The sequence below is a fragment of the Nerophis ophidion genome, linkage group LG03, assembly GCF_033978795.1.
Source record: "Nerophis ophidion isolate RoL-2023_Sa linkage group LG03, RoL_Noph_v1.0, whole genome shotgun sequence".
Taxonomy (NCBI): Eukaryota; Metazoa; Chordata; class Actinopteri; order Syngnathiformes; family Syngnathidae; genus Nerophis; species Nerophis ophidion.
The window spans coordinates 42,430,298-42,451,264 of NC_084613.1; the positions used below are offsets into that span (position 1 = coordinate 42,430,298).

General features: G+C 44.4%; 1 protein-coding gene across 2 annotated transcripts in view; it reads right to left on the minus strand.

Annotated features, from left to right (window-relative positions):
• Positions 1 to 17,158, minus strand: part of LOC133549615 (formin-like) — a 166,090-nt gene extending 148,932 nt beyond the window's left edge. For both annotated transcript variants that reach the window (XM_061895210.1, XM_061895212.1), the window contains exons 1-2: positions 17,075 to 17,158; positions 13,447 to 15,030 (exon numbers count right to left, since the gene is read on the minus strand). In XM_061895210.1, coding sequence (XP_061751194.1) covers positions 13,447 to 14,956 — 1,510 coding nt within the window. In that variant the 5' untranslated portion in view covers positions 14,957 to 15,030; positions 17,075 to 17,158. The remainder of the gene's footprint in view (positions 1 to 13,446; positions 15,031 to 17,074) is intronic.
• Between the last annotated feature and the right edge of the window lie 3,809 nt (positions 17,159 to 20,967).

Here is a 20,967-nt window from a genome sequence, read left to right on the forward strand (position 1 = left end):
TTAGTAGAGAACATTGACAATAAAGTTCGCAACTTTTGGTCGCTAATAAAAAAGCCTTGCCTTTACCTGAAGAAGCAGACGATGTGCGCGTGACGTCACGGGTCGTAGGGCTCCTCACAGCCTCACACTGTTTACAATCATAGCCAGCAGCAGCTAGAGCTATTCGGACCGAAAAAGCGACAATTTCCCCGTTAATTTAAGCGAGGATGAAAGATTCGTGGATGAGGAAATTTAGAGTGAAGGACTAGGAAAAAAAAAAAAGGCGATTGCAGTGAGAGCGATTCAGATGTTATTAGACACATTTACTAGGATAATTCTGGAAAATCCCTTATCTGCTTATTGTGTTGCTAGTGTTTTAGTGAGATTAAATAGTACCTGAAAGTCAGAGGGGTGTGGCCACGGGTGTATAGACCCAGTGTCTCTGAGGGAAGTCACGCAGCTGCAGCAGGACGGAAAAGGAAGCTCCACCGATGTCTCCGGTAAGAGCCGACTTATTACCACAATTTTATCACCGAAAACTGCCGGTTGTCATGTGGTCGGAATCCATGTTCGCTTGACCGCTCTGATCCATAGTAAAGCTTCACCTTTGGTAATTTTAAACAAGCTGTCTTTGTGTGGCTAAAGGCTAAAAGCTTCCCACCTCCATCTTTCTACTTATTATTATTAATTGAACAAATTGCAAAAGATTCAGCAACACAGATGTCCAGAATACTGTGTGTGGAGAGATGCCGCTAACGAGCCGACAGCGGGCGGACAGAGGCGTTCCCTACCAGAATGGAGGCCAGAAGGCGAGGCATGCGGCGGCGAGGAAAGGCGCGACGCACGCGCAGCGGCAGGACGGCAATCGGAGTCAGGTACATAGGACACACACCTGCTCACAATCTGCGCATCAGCTCCTAGACTTTAAGAGAGGCGAAGGTGGCACGATCGAGAGAGAGAGAGGAGGAAACCGCGGCAACCCGTCCACGAGCATGACAACAGAGCACGGCAAGATGAGTCCCCGCCACCGACGCAGCAGGCGAGCACCGAAAGGTGCAGTGCGACCAGGAAGCAGGACCAGTGCACTAGAAATGGGCGTGCCCGACTGGCCCGAAGAAAGGTTGTGCGAACCAATTAAAGTAAATCAAACCTGCTACGACGCGTCGTGTTTCAAGTGTCCTCGCAATCCACACGGTGACGGCGGGGAGTCCGTCACATTGGCGCCCAACAAGAAGACACCAGTGAAAGCGGAGGACGATGACGTCATCTGGGCTCTCGTGGCAAGTTATACAAGGCTGCTTGAGGTTAAGCGCCGGGAGACTCAGAGGCTGGAACCACTGTTAGAGCAGGCCGACCACTAGGGCGAGCTGTCGGCCAAAAAGGAGGACGAGTGCCCCCCGGAAGAAGAATTGAACAGGGAAAAAATTTATGTTGAAAAAGTTTATGTTAATGAAGATTACGGTAAAGAAGAAGATGAAGAAGTTTACGTTGAAGAAATTTATTTTGAGGATGAAATTTACATTGACGATGAAGATTACGACTATGAGGAAGATTATGATGAGGAAAAAAATTATGTTGAAGAAAAAGAAATAATTGAAGAAATTCTGGAAGAGGATGAAGATTATGACGAGGAGGAAGAGTGTGATGAGGATGAAAAGGAGAAAGAAGAAGAAGAAATAATTGAAGAAATGCTAGAAGATTATGAAGATGACGATGATAAAAATGAAGTAGTAATTGAAGATGAAGAAGAAGTTAAAGATAAAGAAGAAGAATTTGAAACTCAAAAAATTGAGAAAGGAGAGGAAATAATTTAAGAAATTCTGGCAGACGATGAAGATGAAGACAATGAAGATGAAATCAAAGATGAAGACGAAGTCGAAGAACCTCAATAAATTGAGGAAAAAGTTCTTGTAGAAATGCAAGAAAAGGAAGAAGAGGACAAAGAAGACAAAGAAAAACGTAAACGAGAAGAAGTAACTCAAGAAATTGAAATAGAAGAAAAAATTGAAGAATTGCTGGAAAGTGGTGAAGACGAACAAGAAGAGGAAGAAATTGAGGAAAACATTATTGGAGAAATGCAAGAAGAGGACGAAGAGGACAAGGAAAGACTCACAAAGGACAAGGAGAAAGACATGCTCGGAGAAATACAAGAAAAGAAAGAAGAAGACGAAGAGGACAAGGAAAGACTCACAGAAGACAAAGAAAAGAAAGACAAAGGAATCAGAGGGCCGCGGCATTTTTTTCCCGCTCCTGGAAGAAAAGGTGGGGGGGGGAGTATGCTCGGCCGGACTGGAGCCCAGCCTCGAACTGGCGGGGGAGGTCTGTGGAGAGACGCAGCCAACGGGCCGACAGCGGGCGGACAGAGGCGTTCCGGACCAGAATGGAGGCCAGAAGGTGGGGCATGCCGCGGTGAGGAGAGGCGTGACGCACGCGGAGCGGCAGGACGGCAATCGGAGTCAGGTGCGTAGGACACACACCTGCTCACAATCTGCGCATCTGCACCTAGACTTTAAGAGAGGCGAAGGGGGCACGATCGAGAGGGAGAGAGGAGGAAACCACGGCAACCCGACCACGAGCATGACAACAGAGCACGGCAAGATGAGTCCCCGCCACCGACGCAGCAGGCGAGCACCGAAAGGTGCAGTGCGACCAGGAAGCAGGACCGGCGCACCAGAAATGGGCGCGCCCGACTGGCCCGAAGAAAGGTTGTGCGAACCAATAAAAGTAAATCAAACCTGCTACGACGCGTCGTGTTTCAAGTGTCCTTGCAACCCACACGGTGAAGGCGGGGAGTCCGTCACACTGTGTAATTATGCGATTAAAGCAGACTACTTATAGCTTGGATCTGGCTGGAAAACAATGTCCGCTACAACCCGAGACGTCAAACGCACGGCCTTTAGCCGTCAGTGCTAGCTGCATGCCTACTGAAACCCACTACTACCGACCACGCAGTCTGATAGTTTATATATCAATGATGAAATATTAACATTGCAGCACATGCCAATACGGCCGGTTTAGTTTACTAAATTACAATTTTAATTTTCCCGCGGAGTTTCCTGTTGAAAACGTTGCGGAATGATGACGCGTGTTAGTGACGTTATTGGTTGGAGGGGACATTTTAGCCCAGCACCACTTACGGCTAAAAGTTGTCTCTTTTCATCGCATAATTACACAGTATTTTGGACATCTGTGTTGCAGTTTTGCAATTTGTTCAATTAATAATGGAGACTATAAAGAAGAATGCTGTTTGTGGAAAGCAGTGGATTGCAGCTCCCTTTAGCAACCGAAACACAGCCGGTGTTCCTTTGTTTGTTGTGAAGCTATAACACGGAGTGGTCAAGCGAACATGTTTCTCTACCACATGTCAACCAGCAAGTTTTTGGATGGGAAAATTGTGATATTAAGTCGGCTCTTACCGGAGACTTGAGCGGATTATGCGACCTCCTCATACAGCTGTCAAATAGGCAGCTGTGAACTTGGCTCCTCCGTTGGCTTCTCTTCAAGGCACTGGTGGTCACCACAGCCCTCCGACTTTCAGGTATGACTTTATAATCTTACTAAAACACTATTAACACACTAAGCAGATAAGGGATTTTCCAGAATTATCCTCGTAAATGTGTCTAATAACATCTGAATTGCTCCCACTGCCGTCGCCTTTTTTAAAAAAAAATTTTGTGCTTCACTCTAACTTTCCTCATCCACAAATCTTTCATCCTCGCTCAAATTAATGGGGAAATCATCGCTTTCTCGGTACAAATCGCTCTTGCTGCTGGTGGCTATGATTATAAACAATGTGAGGATGTGATTAGCCCTACAACCCGTGACGTCACGCGCACATCGTCTGCTACTTCGGGTAAAGGCAAGGCTCTTTTATTGGTTAATATTCCAGTCACGAAATGTAAATGTAATATTGTTGGGCTTTTTTGAATCCTTATTTATTTGATTTTATGGGTGAAACAGTGGCGCTCCCATTGGCTGCGCTGTAAGAGGACTTTTATTTAAGTTTATTTAATATTTAAAATGCATTAAAAAAATCCATCTGTCATCATATCTTTCATAATGATCGGCAAAATAAAATAAAAAAGTGCAGTTCCCCTTTAACACAGTTATTGTTATTTAAGACCCTTAAACAGCTTTGCTAAACATATACTGTATATTTTGTCCAATAAAATCCATAATATCGTCACTGAAAGTAACACAAGTGAGCCATATGGCATGTTGAGAGCAAGTGGTAGCTCCCTCTTTCCTCTGCTGCTTTTTGCCAGGATGAAGGATCATAGACTTTTGTATAAATCATGAGAAATGCAGGGCTTATTATAAATCATTAAGGTCCTCTTGCTACTGTCACTGCTGCTTCTCTCCACAAGTTAGCTGTAAAAGGCTGACTGATTAACTGATTGCTCTGTGTAAGAGCAATGGGACCTTGGAGAAAAGTGCTGTGCACACAACCCTAAAGATCCCAAATGCACCATTACTCGTTTGAAATATAATTGTGGTTGCTAATGGCAAACAGAGAATGGAGGAATATCAAAGTGTGCTTTCATTGAGTTTGACAGGGCTCCAACTATGGAACAGAACATTTGGTTAACTTTGATTCACTCCACTGGTCAATATACATTTAGAACAGCAGAGATAATGGAGATGTTGCAGGGGTTACACAGACAGAGATAGAACGAGACACATTTCTCTGCAACAACGTGAGACGTATTAAGAAAAAGTGTGCACTCTAAGCTTGTGTTCACAAAGTCCACTTCATTACCTGAATAGAGCCGGGCCTTGTTTTCCCTGTGGCCCAGAAATGCATCACTCTTTATGTTGAATGACAGCAAGCAGGGAGAAGGAGCTCTTGCACTGTTCAGATTCATATGACCTGGCTGGAACGCATTGACTAATCTGATTGAAATGCTGTTTGCCTTATTCCAAGACAATGAAACATGTATGCCATTAAGACGGCGGACTAGAGAGAGATTAAGTGAAAGTAAAAGTAAATTTTACTAAAGCTGCAGATAGTGAACCAAATCATACATTAAAATGTGAACCTTGTTTCTAGCTGAAACTGCTACTCAGCATCAACCAAAGGTTTTTATTTTTGCTGCCATATTTCATTTTTGGTGAAAAATATATATATTGAGGTTTTCATATTTTTACTTCTTTATTTCATTTTTACAGCTTAACCCATGACCTTCATGGTTGAGCTGGAACCTAACCCAGCTGACTAACAGTGAGCGGGACCCTAGACCAGGACTTATCAACTAAACTGCTTTGGGGGCCACATTTCCAGAATGCTAAGGATCGGGGGCCGGATTCTGCCTTCGCTATTCATTATTATTATTTCATATTACTAAGAACCAGCGTTCTTTACATTCAATGTTTGCCTCTTTACAGTATTTTGTCAAAGTAACTACATTCGAACAAACAATAGTCATGAATTTACAAATGGAGCACTCTGCTGTTTTTAAGGACTTACTGCAAAAAAGATAGTCAAAGATCCTAATTTTGACAGAGCTGTAGTGTTTTAGGAATATGCTAATCTAAAAATGTTAGTCTGTTTCAAGTTAAATCAACTGAGCTCGCTGGCAGGCCCACCAGCTGACAAGTGCTGCCCAAGACTATGCCTGTAGCTGTAATCTACCTGAATCACAGATTACATATGGACAAAAGTTTACACTTACATACATGCTTAATAAAAATAAATTAAATCCAGTACATCTCCTTACGTACATTTTTTGTCGAAGCTTGATACTTGGCAACGACTTCATTATCATGAATGACTTCATGTTTGGCGTAAGGTTCTGTGATGTTGAGACTCTCAGCATGGATTGGAGCAGGTGTTCATCTGTGAGATGAATCCTACAGTATGTGCTGATTTTAAAGATGATATACAGTAGGACGGCGATTCATATGGCCCCTTCTAGAGTGTAGAATATCTTAAAATGTGTTTTGTCAGTTGCTATTTTCCACAATTTTCAGCAGACTGCATTGCAAAATAAAGGAACAATTACACTGCATCGCCTCTGAGTCTGTAAATGTTTCTGCAGGGTAATAAATCATGTCTCGCACTAAGCAGAGAAACTGGTCAAGTTTCAAATTAAACTTAAATCCAAAGATATTGCTCGGAAGACGTGGAAAGATGGACCTTTCATGCCAGTATTTTTGACCAGAGGAGTGAGGATTACGATGAATTCATCATCTAAATAGGGAACACAAGTCTTGTGCTGAAAGATATAAACATCCCATCAGTCCACATCTCAGTGAGAGCAGTTATTGCACAATAAGCGATTTTTGTTACTACAAACCCTGTTTCCATATGAGTTGGGAAAATGTGTTAGATGTAAATATAAACGGAATACAATGATTTGAAAATAATTTTCAACACATATTAGTTGAATATGCTACAAAGACAAAATATTTGATGTTCAAACTGATAAACTTTTTTTTTGTGTGCAAATAATCATTAGCTTTAGAATTTGATGCCAGCAACACGTGACAAAGAAGTAGGGAAAGGTGGCAAAAATACTGATAAAGTTGGGGAATGTTCATCAAACACTTATTTGGAACATCCCAGAGATGTGCAGGCTAATTGGGAACAGGTGGATGACATGATCGGGTATAAAAACAGCTTCCCAAAAAACGCTCAGTCTTTCACAAGAAAGGATGGGGCGAGGTTCACCCCTTTGTCCACAACTGCGTGAGCAAAAAGTCAAACAGTTTAAGAACAACGTATCTCAAAGTGCAATTGCAAGAAATTTAGGGATTTCAACATCTACGGTCCATAATATCATCAAAAGTTGAATGACCGTGACCTTCGATCCCTCAGACAGCACTGTATCAAAAAACGATATCAATCTCTAAAGCATATCACCATATGGGCTAAGGAACACTTCAGAAAACCACTGTCACTAAATACAGTTTGTCGCGATATCTGCAAGTGCAAGTTAAAGCTCTACTATGCAAAGCGAAAGCCATTTATCAACAATATCCAGAAACGCGGCTGGCTTCTCTTGGCCCGAGATCATCTAAGATTGACTGATGCAAAGTGGTAAAGTTTTTTGTCGTCTGACGAGTCCACATTTCAAATTGTTTTTGGAAATATTCGACATCGTGTCATCAGGACCAAAGGGGAAGCGAACCATCCAGACTGTTATCGACGCAAAGTTCAAAAGCCAGCATCTGTGATGGTATGGGGGTGCCATTAGTGCCCAAGGCATGGGTAACTTACACATCTGTGAAGGCACCAATAATGCTGAAAGGTACATACAGGTTTTGGAACGACATATGCTGCCATGTAAGCGCCGTCTTTTTCATGGACGCCCCTGCTTATTTCAGCAAGACAATGCCAAACCACATCCACTACGTGTTACAACAGCGTGGCTTCGTAAAAAAAGAGTGCGGGTACTTTCCTGGCCTGCCTGCAGTCCAGACCTGTCTCCCATCGAAAATGTGTGGCGGATTATAAAGCGTAAAATACGACAGCGGAGACCCCGGACTGTTGAACGACTGAAGCTCTACATAAAACAAAAATGGGAAAGAACTCCACTTTCAAAGCTTCAACAATTACTTTCCTCAGTTCCCAAACGTTTATTGAGTGTTGTTAAAAGAAAAGGTGATGTAACACAGTGGTGAACATGCTCTTTCCCAACTACTTTGGAACGTGTTGCAGCCATGAAATTCTAAGTTAACTATTATTTGCAAAAAAAAATAAAGTTTACGAGTTTGAACATCAAATATCTTGTCTTTGTAGTGCATTCAATTGAATATGCGTTGAAAAGGATTGCAAATCATTGTATTCCGTTTATAATTACATCTAACACAATTTCCCAACTCATATGAAAACGGGGTTTGTATTTTAGTCGTGTGTATGTCTTGTTTAGCACTTAGCAAAATTGGTACATGATGATTAATGTTTCAATAGAGCTGGATCTACTCAGCAGACAGCTTTTGAATCTCATAGCTAATCCTCCGTATTTTCGGGCAAAAAAAATATTAAGTTCTATCCTCTCTAGTAGGGTTTCCAAAGACAAACAGGTCCTAGATGACGTATCAGACAAAGAGCAGCTCGAAGATCTCGATGAAAAAGCAAAAACAAAGGACTCAGATTTCCGTCGCCCGGTCATGGGCCACCGGGGACCCCTCTGGAGCCAGGCCCAAAGGTGGGGCACGATGGCAAGCGCCTGGTTGCTGGGCCAGTCCCCGGCTGAAAAGGCAGCAAGGGTCCCCCCTCCAATGGGCTCACCACTCATGGGAGGGGCCATAGAGGTTGAGTGTGTCGTGAGTTGGGCGGGAGCCGAAGGCAGTGCACTTGGCGGTCAGATCCTCGGCTACATAAGCTAGCTCTTGGGACATGGATTGTCACCTCGCTGAGAGGGAAAAGAGCTGAGGTGGAGAAATTCCGACTGGATATAGTCATACTCACTCCGACGCACAGCAAGGGCTCTGGAACCAGTGCTCTCGAGAGGGGCTGGACTCTCTTCCAGACTGGCGTTGCACACAGTGAGAGGCGAGGAGCCGGGGTAGCGATTCTTGTTACCCCTGGCTCAAAGCCTGCACGTTGGAGTTCAACCCAGTGGACGAGAGGGTAGCTTCCCTTCGCCTTCGGGTGGGGGACGGGTCCTGACTGTTTGTGCTAACGGGCCAAACAGAAGTTCAGAGTACACACCCTTTTTGGATACACACTTGATGGAGTACTGGAAAGTGCTCCCCCGGGTGATTCCCTTGTCCTACAGGGGGACTTCAACACTCATGTTGGCAACAGCAGTAAAACCTGGAGAGACGTGATTGGGAAGAATGGCCAACCGGATTTGAACCCAAGTGATGTTTTGTTATTGGACTTTTGTGCTCGTCACATATTGTCCATAATAAACACCATGTTAAAACAAAAGGGTGTCCATATGTGCACTTGGCGACATGACACCCTAGGCCTCAGTTGCATGATCGACTTTGTAGTTGTGTCATCGGATTTGCGGCCTCATGTTTTGGACACTCAGGTGTAAAGGGGAGCAGCGCTTTCTACCGATCAACATCTGGTGGTGAGTTGGCTGCGATGGTGGAAGAGGATGCCGGACAGACCTGGCGGGCCCAAACGCATTGTGAGGGTCTGCTGTGAACGTTCAACAGAGTCTCCTGTCAGAGAGAGTTTCAATTCTCACCTCCGGAAGAACTTTGAACATGTCACAAGGGAGGTGCTGGACATTGAGTCCGAGAGAACCATGTTCCGCATCCCTATTGTCGAGGCAGCTGATTGGTGCTGTGGGCGCAAGGAAGTTGGTGCCCGTCGTGGTGGTAATTCTAGAACCCGTTGGTGGACACCATCGGTGAGGGATGCAGTCAAGCTGAAGAAAGAGTCCTCATCCATCCATCCATCTTCTTCCGCTTATCCGAGGTCGGGTCATGGGGGAAGCAGCCTAAGCAGGGAAGCCCAGACTTCCCTCTCCCCAGCCACTTCGTCTAACTCTTCCTGGGGGATCCCGAGGCGTTCCCAGGCCAGCCGGGAGACATAGTCTTCCCAACGTGTCCTGGGTCTTCCCCGTGGCCTCCTACCGGTGGGACGTGCCCTAAACACCTCCCTAGGGAGGCGTTCGTGTGGCATCTTGACCAGAAGCCCGAGCCACCTCATCTGGCTCCTCTCGATGTGGAAGAGCTGCGGCTTTACTTTGAGCTCCTCTCTGATGGCAGAGCTTCTCACCTTAACGCTAAGGGAAAGCCCCGCCATCCGGCGGAGGAAACTCATTTCGACCGCTTGTACCCGTGATCTTATCCTTTCGGTCATGACCCAAAGCTCATGACCATAAGTGAGGATGGGAACATAGATCGACCGTTAAATTGAGAGCTTTGCCTTCCGGCTCAGCTCCTTCTTATCAACAACGGATCGGTACAACGTCCGCATTACTGAAGACTCCGCACCGATCCGCCTGTCGATCTCACGATCCAGTCTTCCCCCACTCGTGAACAAGACTCCTAGGTACTTGAACTCCTCCACTTGGAGGAGTCCTATTGGGTTATTTTGGCTCAGAGGACTCAAAAGGCAGCGGACAGGTACCGACACGCCAAGCGGTGTGCGGTTTTAGCTTTCGCAGAGGCAAATACTTCATTCTGGACCACCATCCGCTGCCTCAGGAAGGGGAAGCAGTGCACTGTCAACAACGTGTATGGTGAGGATGGTGTTCTGCTGACCTTGACTGCGGATGTTGTGGATCGGTGGCGGGAATACTTCGAAGACTTCCTCAATCCCACCAACACGTCTTCCTATGAGGAAGCAGTGCCTGGGGCATCTGTGGTGGGCTCTGTTATTTCTGGGACTGAGGTTACCCATCCATCCATTTTCTACCGCTTATTCCCTTTTGAGGTCGCGGGGGGCGCTGGCGCCTATCTCAGCTACAATCGGGCGGAAGGTGGGGTACACCCTGGACGAGTTGCCACCTCATCGCAGGACTGAGGTTGCTGAGGTAGTAAAAAGCTCTTTGGTGGCAAGGCCCCGGGGGTGGATGAGAATCCGCCCGAAATTCCTTTCGGCTCTGGATGCTGTGGGGGTGTCTTGGTTGACAAGACTCTGCAGCTTCGCGTGGACATCGGGGTCGGTACCTCTGAATTAGCAGACCGGGGTGGAGGTTCCCCTCTTTAAGAAGGGGAACTGGAGGGTGTGTTCCAACTATCGTGGGATCACACTCCTCAGCCTTCCCGGTAGGGTCTATTCAGGTTTACTGGGACACATTTAGAAGGAACAGTGTGGTTTTTGTCCTGGTCGTGGAACTATGGGCCAGCTCTATACTCTCAGCAGGGTTCTTGACGGTGCATGGGAGTTTGGCCAACCAGTCTACATGTGTTTTGTGGACTTTGAGAAGTCATTCGACCGTGTCTCTCGGGAAGTCCTGTGGGGAGTGGTAGGACAGTATGGGGTATCGGACTGTCTTTTGTGGTGGTCCGCTCCCTGTATGATCAGTGTCAGAGCTTGTTCCGCATTGCCGGCAGTAAGTCGGATACGTTTCCAGTGAGGGTTGGACTCCACCAAGGCTGCCCTTTGTCACCGATTCTGTTCATAACTTTCATGGACAGAATTTCTAGGCGCAGTCAGAGCGTTGAGGGGATCCGGTTTAGTGGCTGCAGGATTAGGTCTCTGCTTTTTGCAGATGATGTAGTCCTGATGGCTTCATTTGGCCAGGATTTTGAGCCCTCACTGGATTGGTTCGCAGCCGAGTGTGAAGCGACAGGGATGAGAATCAGCACCTCCAAGTCTGAGTCCATGGTTCTCGCCCGGAAAAGGGTTGAATGCTATCTTCGGGTTGGGGAGGAGATCCTGCCCCAAGTGGAGGAGTTCAAGTACCTAGGAGTCTTGTTCACGAGTGAGGGAAGAGTGGGTTGTGAGATTGACAGTCAGATCGGTGCGGCGTCTTCAGTAATGCTGACGCTGTATCGATCCATTTTGGTGAAGAAGGAGCTGAGCCGGAAGGCAAAGCTCTCAATTTACCGGTCGATCTACCTTCCCATCCTCACCTATGGTCATGAGCTTTGGGTTATGACCGAAAAGACAAGGTCACGGGTACAAGTGGCCGAAAAGAGTTTCCTCCACCGAGTGGCAGGGCTCTCCCTTAGAGATAGGGTGAGAAGCTCTGCCATCCGGGGGGAGCTGAAAGTAAAGCCGCTGCTCCTCCACATCGAGAAGAGCCAGATGAGGTGGTTCGGGCATCTGGTCAGGATGCCACCATAACGCCTCCCTAGGGAGGTGTTTAGGGCACGTCTGACCAGTCAATAAGAGGCCACGGGGAAACCCCAGGACATGTTGGGAAGACTGTCTCCCTCAGGAACGCGTCAGGATCCCCCAGGAAGAGCTGGACGAAGTGGCTGGGGAGAGAAAAGTCTGGTCTTCTCTGCTTAGGCTGCTGCCCCCGCGACCTGACTTTGGATAAGCGAAGAAGATGGATGGATGCATTGCAAAATGATTAACCATTCACCTTCCTCTCATGCAAGATCCACCCAAGAATGGGGCCATTTGAATCCCTTCTCTACTGTACATGTCATAAATCACTATACAGTATTGATGAACAACGGTGATATATGCCAGTCATCTGTAGTTGTTTTTTGAGCAAGGACAAAATGCCCATACATGCTGGTGAATGCTTTTTTATGTGAAATAATAGTTTTTAAAAACTCTACTCACATAAATGGAATTTTTTTTAAACACCAGCGCGAAGGAAATCATAATTTTTCAAAATAACCGCTGTCGTTAATTCTGGCTTTTGAGTTGTATTTTCTGACAGTTTGAGAGTCATTAAATGAGTATTGACTAGTGATTGGATGAATGCAAAAAAGGCAGAAGGGAAATACCCTTTAAAGGAGACTGTTGTACATGTTGTTTTTCCATTTCAATACAGTGATTGTTGATCGACCACTTCATTGTCATCCTTTCGACATCCGAGCAAAAGCTACAATATTTTACATACACACACAAAAACATCACAATCCGTGAGATTCGTAACTGCAGTCGAGATGTCAAGGCCAATATCCGAGAGTCTTCCGGATATACCTCGATCTGGCTCTTACTTAAAAAAAAGTCAGCTCGGCATGTTTTCAACACTAATGCCTCCACAATTTGTGCTTCTCCTTCTTGCACACGCACACGCACACGCACACACGCACACACACACACACACACACACACACACACACCAACACACACACACAACTGTGTAATAAAACAAACAAAAAAACCCCACATGATTCCAGTCAACCAAACGGTTTGGGGTTTTTTCATAAACGTTTTTTTCCATCATTCTGAGTTTCCCAAAACATTTGTCTATAAAGTACAAATCTATTGTGTTTTAAAAATTTTTTTTTTTTACACCAGATACAATAGATAACCTATTCAAATGTTTGTATTCAATAAAAGTTTTTCCGAAGCGCTGAATTCTAATTCACATTTTTCATACCTGCTGGTGACCCTTAGTGAGCTCCCTGGTCTATGTGTGAAGGTGGGAGTTTAGAAGCAGGATAGTGGGGTCCCTCGGGCAGCAAATTGGCAATGCTTCAGTTAACACAATGCTCACGAGAACCACGGTCAGGTCGAAGTTTGCGTCAAGTTTGAGCCTGTGATCAAAGGCACTAATCTCTGACTTGGCCACAGTGCTTAGAAAGTTATTTGAGATCATCTACCAAATTATTGTCAGAGCTGTATCGCAACTTGTAAAGCTCTTTTAATTTGTATTTGATGTCACAATGACTTGAAATATACGGATATTTTAGCTGTGACAAATTGTGGGGAATAACCACAAGGACAAAGCCCAAAGTACGAAATAAAGGCTTGTTGCAGGGAGACCACATTAGGAGTCATCTTCAGCACATAAAATCATTGTCTCCATATGAAGTCCTCGGGATAAGTAAACAAGCAATGTCAACATTACATGCTATGCTACATCATGCTATTTCATGTTGTGAATGTGTGTTTTTTGGGGGGAAGAGGGGGTTCAATTAGCTTACCTGTCGTTGTAGAGTTGCCAGAAGAATTCCACTTTCCAGAGTTGCTTGGCCACCTACCGAAATTTAAATCCAGATGTGTAACGGTTCGCTTGTTGCCATTCCTGTCCGTGATCTCAGTGAAAAGCTTGGGCTCATCTGTGTTACTAGAGCTGTCCTGTTCGTGGTCCACATCTTTATCTGAGAGCAGTACTAAGCGATGGTTGAGTTTTGGGCTTGGGGACAGGACCGGCGACATGCTCTGTAGGCTGTTTGAGGCAGAGAAGGATGTGTTGAAGACACCGGCAAGAGAAGATGAAGTCAGGCTTTTTGTGTGATTTTTTGATAGACATAACGGGTCATTGGTAAGGTGAAGAGGCAAGTGTAGCCCTTCAGCAAGCTTGTTACCCGTCTTTTCTTGACTGTCCCAAGGAACACTGTCTCTGCTTGATCTCAACTGTCTATACTGCTTACTGGTACCAGGGTAAGACTCTGTGGACCCTGACTCATCTGGGCTTGTATGGCTGACACTTTGCACTTTCCCATCTACATCCTGCACTTTATCCACCACCCTAAACCCCTTATCCTTTAGGTTTAGTTTACTCTGCCGTTGTTGATTTGAGTTAATCACAGCATTCTCTGCTGGAATAACACCCAAGCAGTCAAACTTCTTCACTGGCCGAAGGTTGCTCCCACTTTCTCTTCTGGTTAGACCTTCCACCAAACAGCAAGAGGCCGATTCAAAACCCTGCTCACTGTCATACTCTGAGAAATCATTGCAGAAATCCACATCTGAGTCAGTCGTGCGGTTGTCTTCCGTTAAGTCCCAGCTGTCTTTGGGGATCTGGAAGTGATCGCCCATTGGCAGGATGGAATTACTACCATGGACAGAGGATGTTGAACCTGGAATCTGCTTCACAGAGGGGACCAAAAATGCACCATTCTTGGCAGTCAAATCACAGGATTGAGCTCCCTTTGAAATGTTGCTCTTCTTCTGACTCAAAATGATATCCTCAGAATCCACAAGCTTCTTGCTTCCCTTTATTTTCATCTTTCGGCTTTTTGATGCAACCATTTTATGATGTTGAGGACCCGTCAGGGCTACGACAGCTTCACCTCCTGGGTCATCTTCCAGGCCCTCGATGTAATCCTGCAATTTCGCATCCTGGTTACCCATCTTGACTTTCTCAGAACAATCCCTGCACAGGGATAAGAGATTCACCAGCAACTGGTGGTGCTCTGCAGCCAGCCAGCAGAGCTCTGCAACAGCCGCCTTTGTTGCCTGCTTGTAGCAAAAGGGTTTAGCCATGGAGATGGAAGACTGACCTCTTTGTTTGGACACAGCGCGATCCTCCTTTCCCAAGTCATGGTCATTACTTGTTCGAGCTGAAAGAGGGGTGCGGCTCTTGTACTTAAAGCTTTGGTCCAACCTCTTGGGGAAATACAGGCTGATGTTGCTGAGCTCACGGATGGGCACATAGAGAAACAATACAGTGTGTTTGCCCTCCATGATGGATGCCATGTTGATTAACATAAGACCTCTAGGGGTGGTCCACCTGCAGATAGACTTGACCACAGGCGGTGTTTATCCTATGGCCCATCTTGATGCTGTCAGAGAGAGTACACAGCAACACATTTCATTTAATGGGTACAACATGCAGTTAATGAACAGCAATGCTGGTTATATTTATGAATGGTCTTGTTAAACTAATAAGGGCTGCAGCTATTGATTACTTTCGTAGTCTAGTAATCTATAGTATAAATTGTTTGATTCATTGATTAATCCGATAAACCACATTTATAGCCTCAATACATACATCAGGAACAATAGTTGAAATAAACAACATTGTTTCTGCTTGATGAATCCACATGATCAACATCTAAATTGCAATTTTAACATGTGCACATTGATACCAAAAATAAATTATCTGCTTTTCGCTGCCACATTTAGATCACAGTACTGACACAAAACCGTACTAATGTGTGCTCTATTGCAGCAGCCATGCAGAAACTATGTCCACGTATTTAAAGGTCCACACATTCCATGCAGTCCGGATTTTATAAATTTTATTAGTTACATTCATTAAACAATAATCAAAAAAAGAGAATAAAAAAACAAAACTTTCTTCTAATCAAATGCATTTATTCAATTGATTATTTGCTGCACCCCTAAAGTAATCGATTAAATAATTTGTTGGATTAATCTAGTAATCGGATAAAACACACTTTATAGCAGGAGTGTCAAACTCATTTTAGATCGGGGGCCACATGGAGAAAAATCTACTCCCAAGTGGGCCGAACCGGTAAAACCATAGCACGATAACTTAAAAATAAAGACAACTTTTTATTGTTTTCTTTGTTTGAAAATAAAACAAGCACATTCTGAAAATGTAACAATCATAATGTTTTTTTTTTTTACACATACATGATGCGGTTAAATTATATGATAATGTTCATCAGTCAAGTCATTGGTGTGAATTTTCAATCCATCAACATAAAACCTAATATCAAAATCAAATTACTGGATGTTATTTATATAGTTTGCTCATTTTCTTCTACTGGTTCACTAATATCATGTGTTTTTTGTTTTTTTTTACATATGTAGCATCATATACAAAGAATTGCTATTGCGACATCTAGTGGACACATTTAAAACAGCAGTTTCTTTCATTCGGCTTATTTTTATACTTGGCAAACTCATCCCCCGGGGCCAGATAAAACCTGTTCGCGGGCTGTACATTTGACACCCCTGCTTTATAGCCTCAATGCGTATTTCAAGAAAAATAGTTCAAACAAACAACAATGTTTCTTCTTTTCTAACCTTCATTAAGTTTTAATATGTGTGCTGTAATACAAATAAAAATATCACTACTTTGCAGCCACACAGATCATTGCATCCACACACCTCCACGCTCATGTGCACTCTATTGCAGTTCACATATTTACAGCCTGGATTTTATCAATTTGTATTAGTTACACATATTAAACGATTAATCGAATAAACAGAATACAAATCAAGACTTTTTTCCTGATAAAATCAATTGATTAATCATTCCAGCCCTTAGACTATTACAAGAATTTCTGCTATTCCTAAACTCACCATCAACACTGTTGATTAACATGCGTGGAATGAACAGTACATTTCTGTTTTGGAAGCCACCTTCCCGGTAGCACAAAAAAAGCGAAACATTAATAATACACATGCTATTACCAAGATTAATACTTGAGTCAATGCTTCCATGCAATCTGTTTGCAGGTAAAACACAATGTTATTCTGCTTTTCTCAGCGATGGACAACTTTCTTGGCAAATCCCTCCCGACTGTTTACATCATAACATAATCCCTACTGGTTAATGTCACCTTGTACTGGCCAGGAGTGCGTGTGTTTCTTTGACAACGTCAGCATCAATTCACCATCATAATAGGCTGCTTCTCCCAGAATTGTGGATACAAAAACCCGATATAGGCTACATTGCCCTGTATGTACTGTTGTGACATGCAAACTAAACACATGGAATACTCAATCTGATTTATATCAGCTTCACTTGCAGTCCGTGTTGCAGGGAAAGCAGTATTGGCGCAAAACGCTACTGCGTCTGCAGCAGGTCCAGTCAGGACAGCTCATTAAAAAAACAAACAGGTATTTACTTACCCGGTTCACTTGCGGTAAGACTATATCTTGTCCTGTCTGTTTTGCAGCCGGGCAGCAAGACGCACCGCAGCTTCACAGGGCTCCTCTCATGATGAATGACAAGACTGTGGGCCAATGGGATCCCCCTGCGCTTTCTAACTGTGCAGTGATTGGCTCATTTTCAATTAACCCCGCCTACATATATTTTGGGCTAGTGCAGCTTGAGCTCGTAGGTAGGCTGAATTTATATAAATGATGTGATGTGATGTGGCACCATATGATAGTGACCGTTTCCAGAGTCCTTTAAGTGTTTAGATGCACACATAGCAATATAGCGAAAAGAACTACATCAAGTTAAATATTGCATTGCTTTTTGGGAGCTCACGGTGACGTTATTTAAAGCTGAACAGTGACACCTAGTGGGCGATATGTACATCGGCCGTTAAACCTTTTATATCCTATTTCAGGGGTTGGCAACCCAAAATGTGGAAAGAGCCATATTGGACCAGAAATGCAAAAACAAATCCGTCTGGAGCCGCAAAAACTAAAAGCCATATTACATACAGATAGTGTGTCATGAGATATCAATTGAATTATGAGGACTTAAATGAAAATAAATTATCTCAAATATACAAATGAGGCATAATGATGCAATATGTACATACAGCTAGCCTAAATAGCATGTTAGCATCGATTAGCTTGCCGTCATGCAGTGACCATATATAGCTGATTAGCACTCCACACAAGTCAATAACGTCAACAAAACTCACGTTTGTGCATTCATGCACAACGTTGATGGTTTGGTGGACAAAATGAGACAGAAAAAGAAGTGGCATAAACATGTCCTAGAAAGTCTGAGAAAGCTATACATGTAAACAAACTACGGTGAGTTCAAGGACCGCCAAAATTAGTAGGACAAAACGACCATGCTCGAATCAGTGAAGCATGTTTAATATAAACTGTGTGCTTTATAACAATTAGGGAGGTTTGTGTCATGTTTGTCCTCCTACAGAAACCCCATTAAAACAAAAAATATGTTTTTTCCCCCCTCATCTTTTTCCATTGTTCATACATTTTTGAAAAAGCTCCAGGGAGCCACAGTGGCCGACACCCGTCCTATTTGGATTGATTTTTATGTATGACTTCCACGTCTGGCTACCTTCAAACGTATATACTATGAAAAGTAAAAAGAGTGTAAGATAGTGGATAATTATAATATCTGAATTAGTTTGAAATAAAAGGAACGACTCACAAAGCAGCTTGGTCAAAACATTCTACATATTGTTTCTGACCTCCCTTCCCATTCAGGATGAGAATGCCTTAAGTGCATTCACAAATTAGTCAACTATAAATTTCAACAACATGGCCTTTTAAGAATGACCCTTACATCAGTGGTTCTCCAATGGGGGTACGCGTACCCCTGGGGGTACTTGAGGGTATGCCAAGGGGTATATGAGATTTTTTTTTAAATATTCTAAAAATAGAAACAATTAAAAAATCCTTTATAAATATATTTATTGAATAATACTTCAACAAAATATGAATGTAAGTTCATAAACTGTAAATAAAAATACAACAATGCAATATTCAGTGTTGACAGCTAGATGTTTTGTGGACATGTTCCATAAATATTGATGTTAAAGATTTCTTTTTTTTGTGAAGAAATGTTTAGAATTAAGTTAATGAATCCAGATGGGTCTCTATTACGGGCTTCACGGTGGAAGAGGGGTTAGTGCGTCTGCCTCACAATACGAAGTTCCTGCAGTCCTGGGTTCAAATCCAGGCTCGGGATCTTTCTGTGTGGAGTTTGCATGTTCTCCCCGTGAATGCGTGGGTTCCCTCCGGGTACTCCGGCTTCCTCCCACTTCCAAAAAAAACATGCACCTGGGGATAGGTTGATTGGCAACACTAAATTGGCCCTAGTGTTTGAATGTGAGTGTGAATGTTGTCTGTCTATCTGTGTTGGCCCTGCGATGAGGTGGCGACTTGTCCAGGGTGTACCCCGCCTTCCGCCCGATTGTAGCTGAGATAGGTGCCAGCGACCCCCGCGACCCCAAAAGGGAATAAGCGGTAGAAAATGGATGGATGGGATGGATGGATCTCTATTACAATCCCCAAGGAGGGCACTTTAAGTTGATGATTACTTCAATGTGTAGAAATCTTTATTTATAATTGAATCACTTGTTTATTTTTCAACACATTTTTAGTTATTTTCATATCTTTTTTTCCAAATAGTTCAAGAAAGACCACTAAAAATTAGCAATATTGTGCAGTTATACAATTTAATAAATCAGAAACTGATGACATAGTGCTGTATTTTACTTCTTTATTTCTTTTTTTCAACCAAAAATGCTTCGCTCTGATTAGGGGGTACTTGAATTAAAAAATGTTGACAGGCGGTACATCACTGAAAAAAGGTTTAGAACCACTGCCTTACATCAACAAATCCGCTGATGAATCTATATACAAACTGTCGTAGGCTGACCATATTCGGGTGTATATTGTTGTATCCCGGAAGAGGCAGTGTTGCAAGGGGTTTTGGGTATTTGTTCTGTTGTGTGTATGTTGTGTTACGGTGCAGATGTTCTTCCGAAACTTGTTTGTAATTCTTGTTTGGTGTGGGTTCACAGTGTGGCGCATATTTGTCCACCCATCCATCCATCTTCTTCCGCTCATCCGAGGTCGGGTCGCGGGGGCAGCAGCCTAAGCAGGGATGTCCAGACTTCCCTCTCCCCAGCCACTTCGTCCAGTTCTTCCCGGGGGATCCCGAGGCGTTCCCAGGCCAGCCGGGAGACATAGTCTTCCCAACGTGTCCTGGGTCTTCCCCGTGGCCTCCTACCGGTCGGACGTGCCCGAATCACCTCCCTAGGGAGGCGTTAGGGTGGCATCCTGACCAGATGCCCGAACCACCTCATCTGGCTCCTCTCGATGTGGAGGAGCAGCGGCTTTACTTTGAGCTCCTCCCGGATGGCAGAGCTTCTCACCCTATCTCTAAGGGAGAGCCCCGCCACTCGGCGGAGGAAACTTATTCTTGCCGCTGGTACCCGTGATCTTGTACTTTCGTTCATGAGCTTTGGGTCATGACCGAAAGGACAAGATCACGGGTACAAGCGTCCGCATTACTGAAGACGCTGCACCGATCCGCCTGTCGATCTCACGATCCACTCTTCCCTCACTCGTGAACAAGACTCCGAGGTACTTGAACTCCTCCACTTAGGGCAAGATCTCCTCCCCAACCCCACTACACCCTTTTCCGGGCGAGAACCATGGACTCGGACATGGAGGTGCTGATTCTCATCCCAGTCGCTTCACTCTCGGCTGCGAACCGATCCAGTGATAGTTGAAGATCTTGGCCATCAGCCATCAGGACCACATCATCTGCAAAAAGCAGAGACCTAATCCTGCAACCACCAAAGCAGATACCCTCAATGCCATGACTGCGCCTAAAAATTATGTCCATAAAAGTTATGAACAGAATCGGTGACAAAGGGCAGCCATGGCGGAGTCCGACCCTCATTGAAAACGCCTCCGACTTACTGCTGGCAATGCGGCCCAAGCTCTGACACTGATCGTACAGGGAGCGGAACGCCAAAATAAGACAGTCCGTTACCCCATACTCTCTGAGCACTCCGCACAGGACTTCCCGGGGTTCACGGTCAAATGCCTTCTCCAAGTCTACAAAGCACATATAGACTGGTAGGGAAAACTCCCATGCACCCTCAAGGACCCCACGATAGTTGGAACACACCCTCCGGTTCCACTTCTTAAAGAGAGGAACCACCACCCCGGTCTGCCAATCCAGAGGTACTGCCCCCAATGTCCACGTGATGTTGAAGAGTCTTGTCAACCAAGACAGCCCCACAACATCCAAACCCTTAAGGAACTCCGGGCGGGTCTCTTCCACCCCCGGGGCC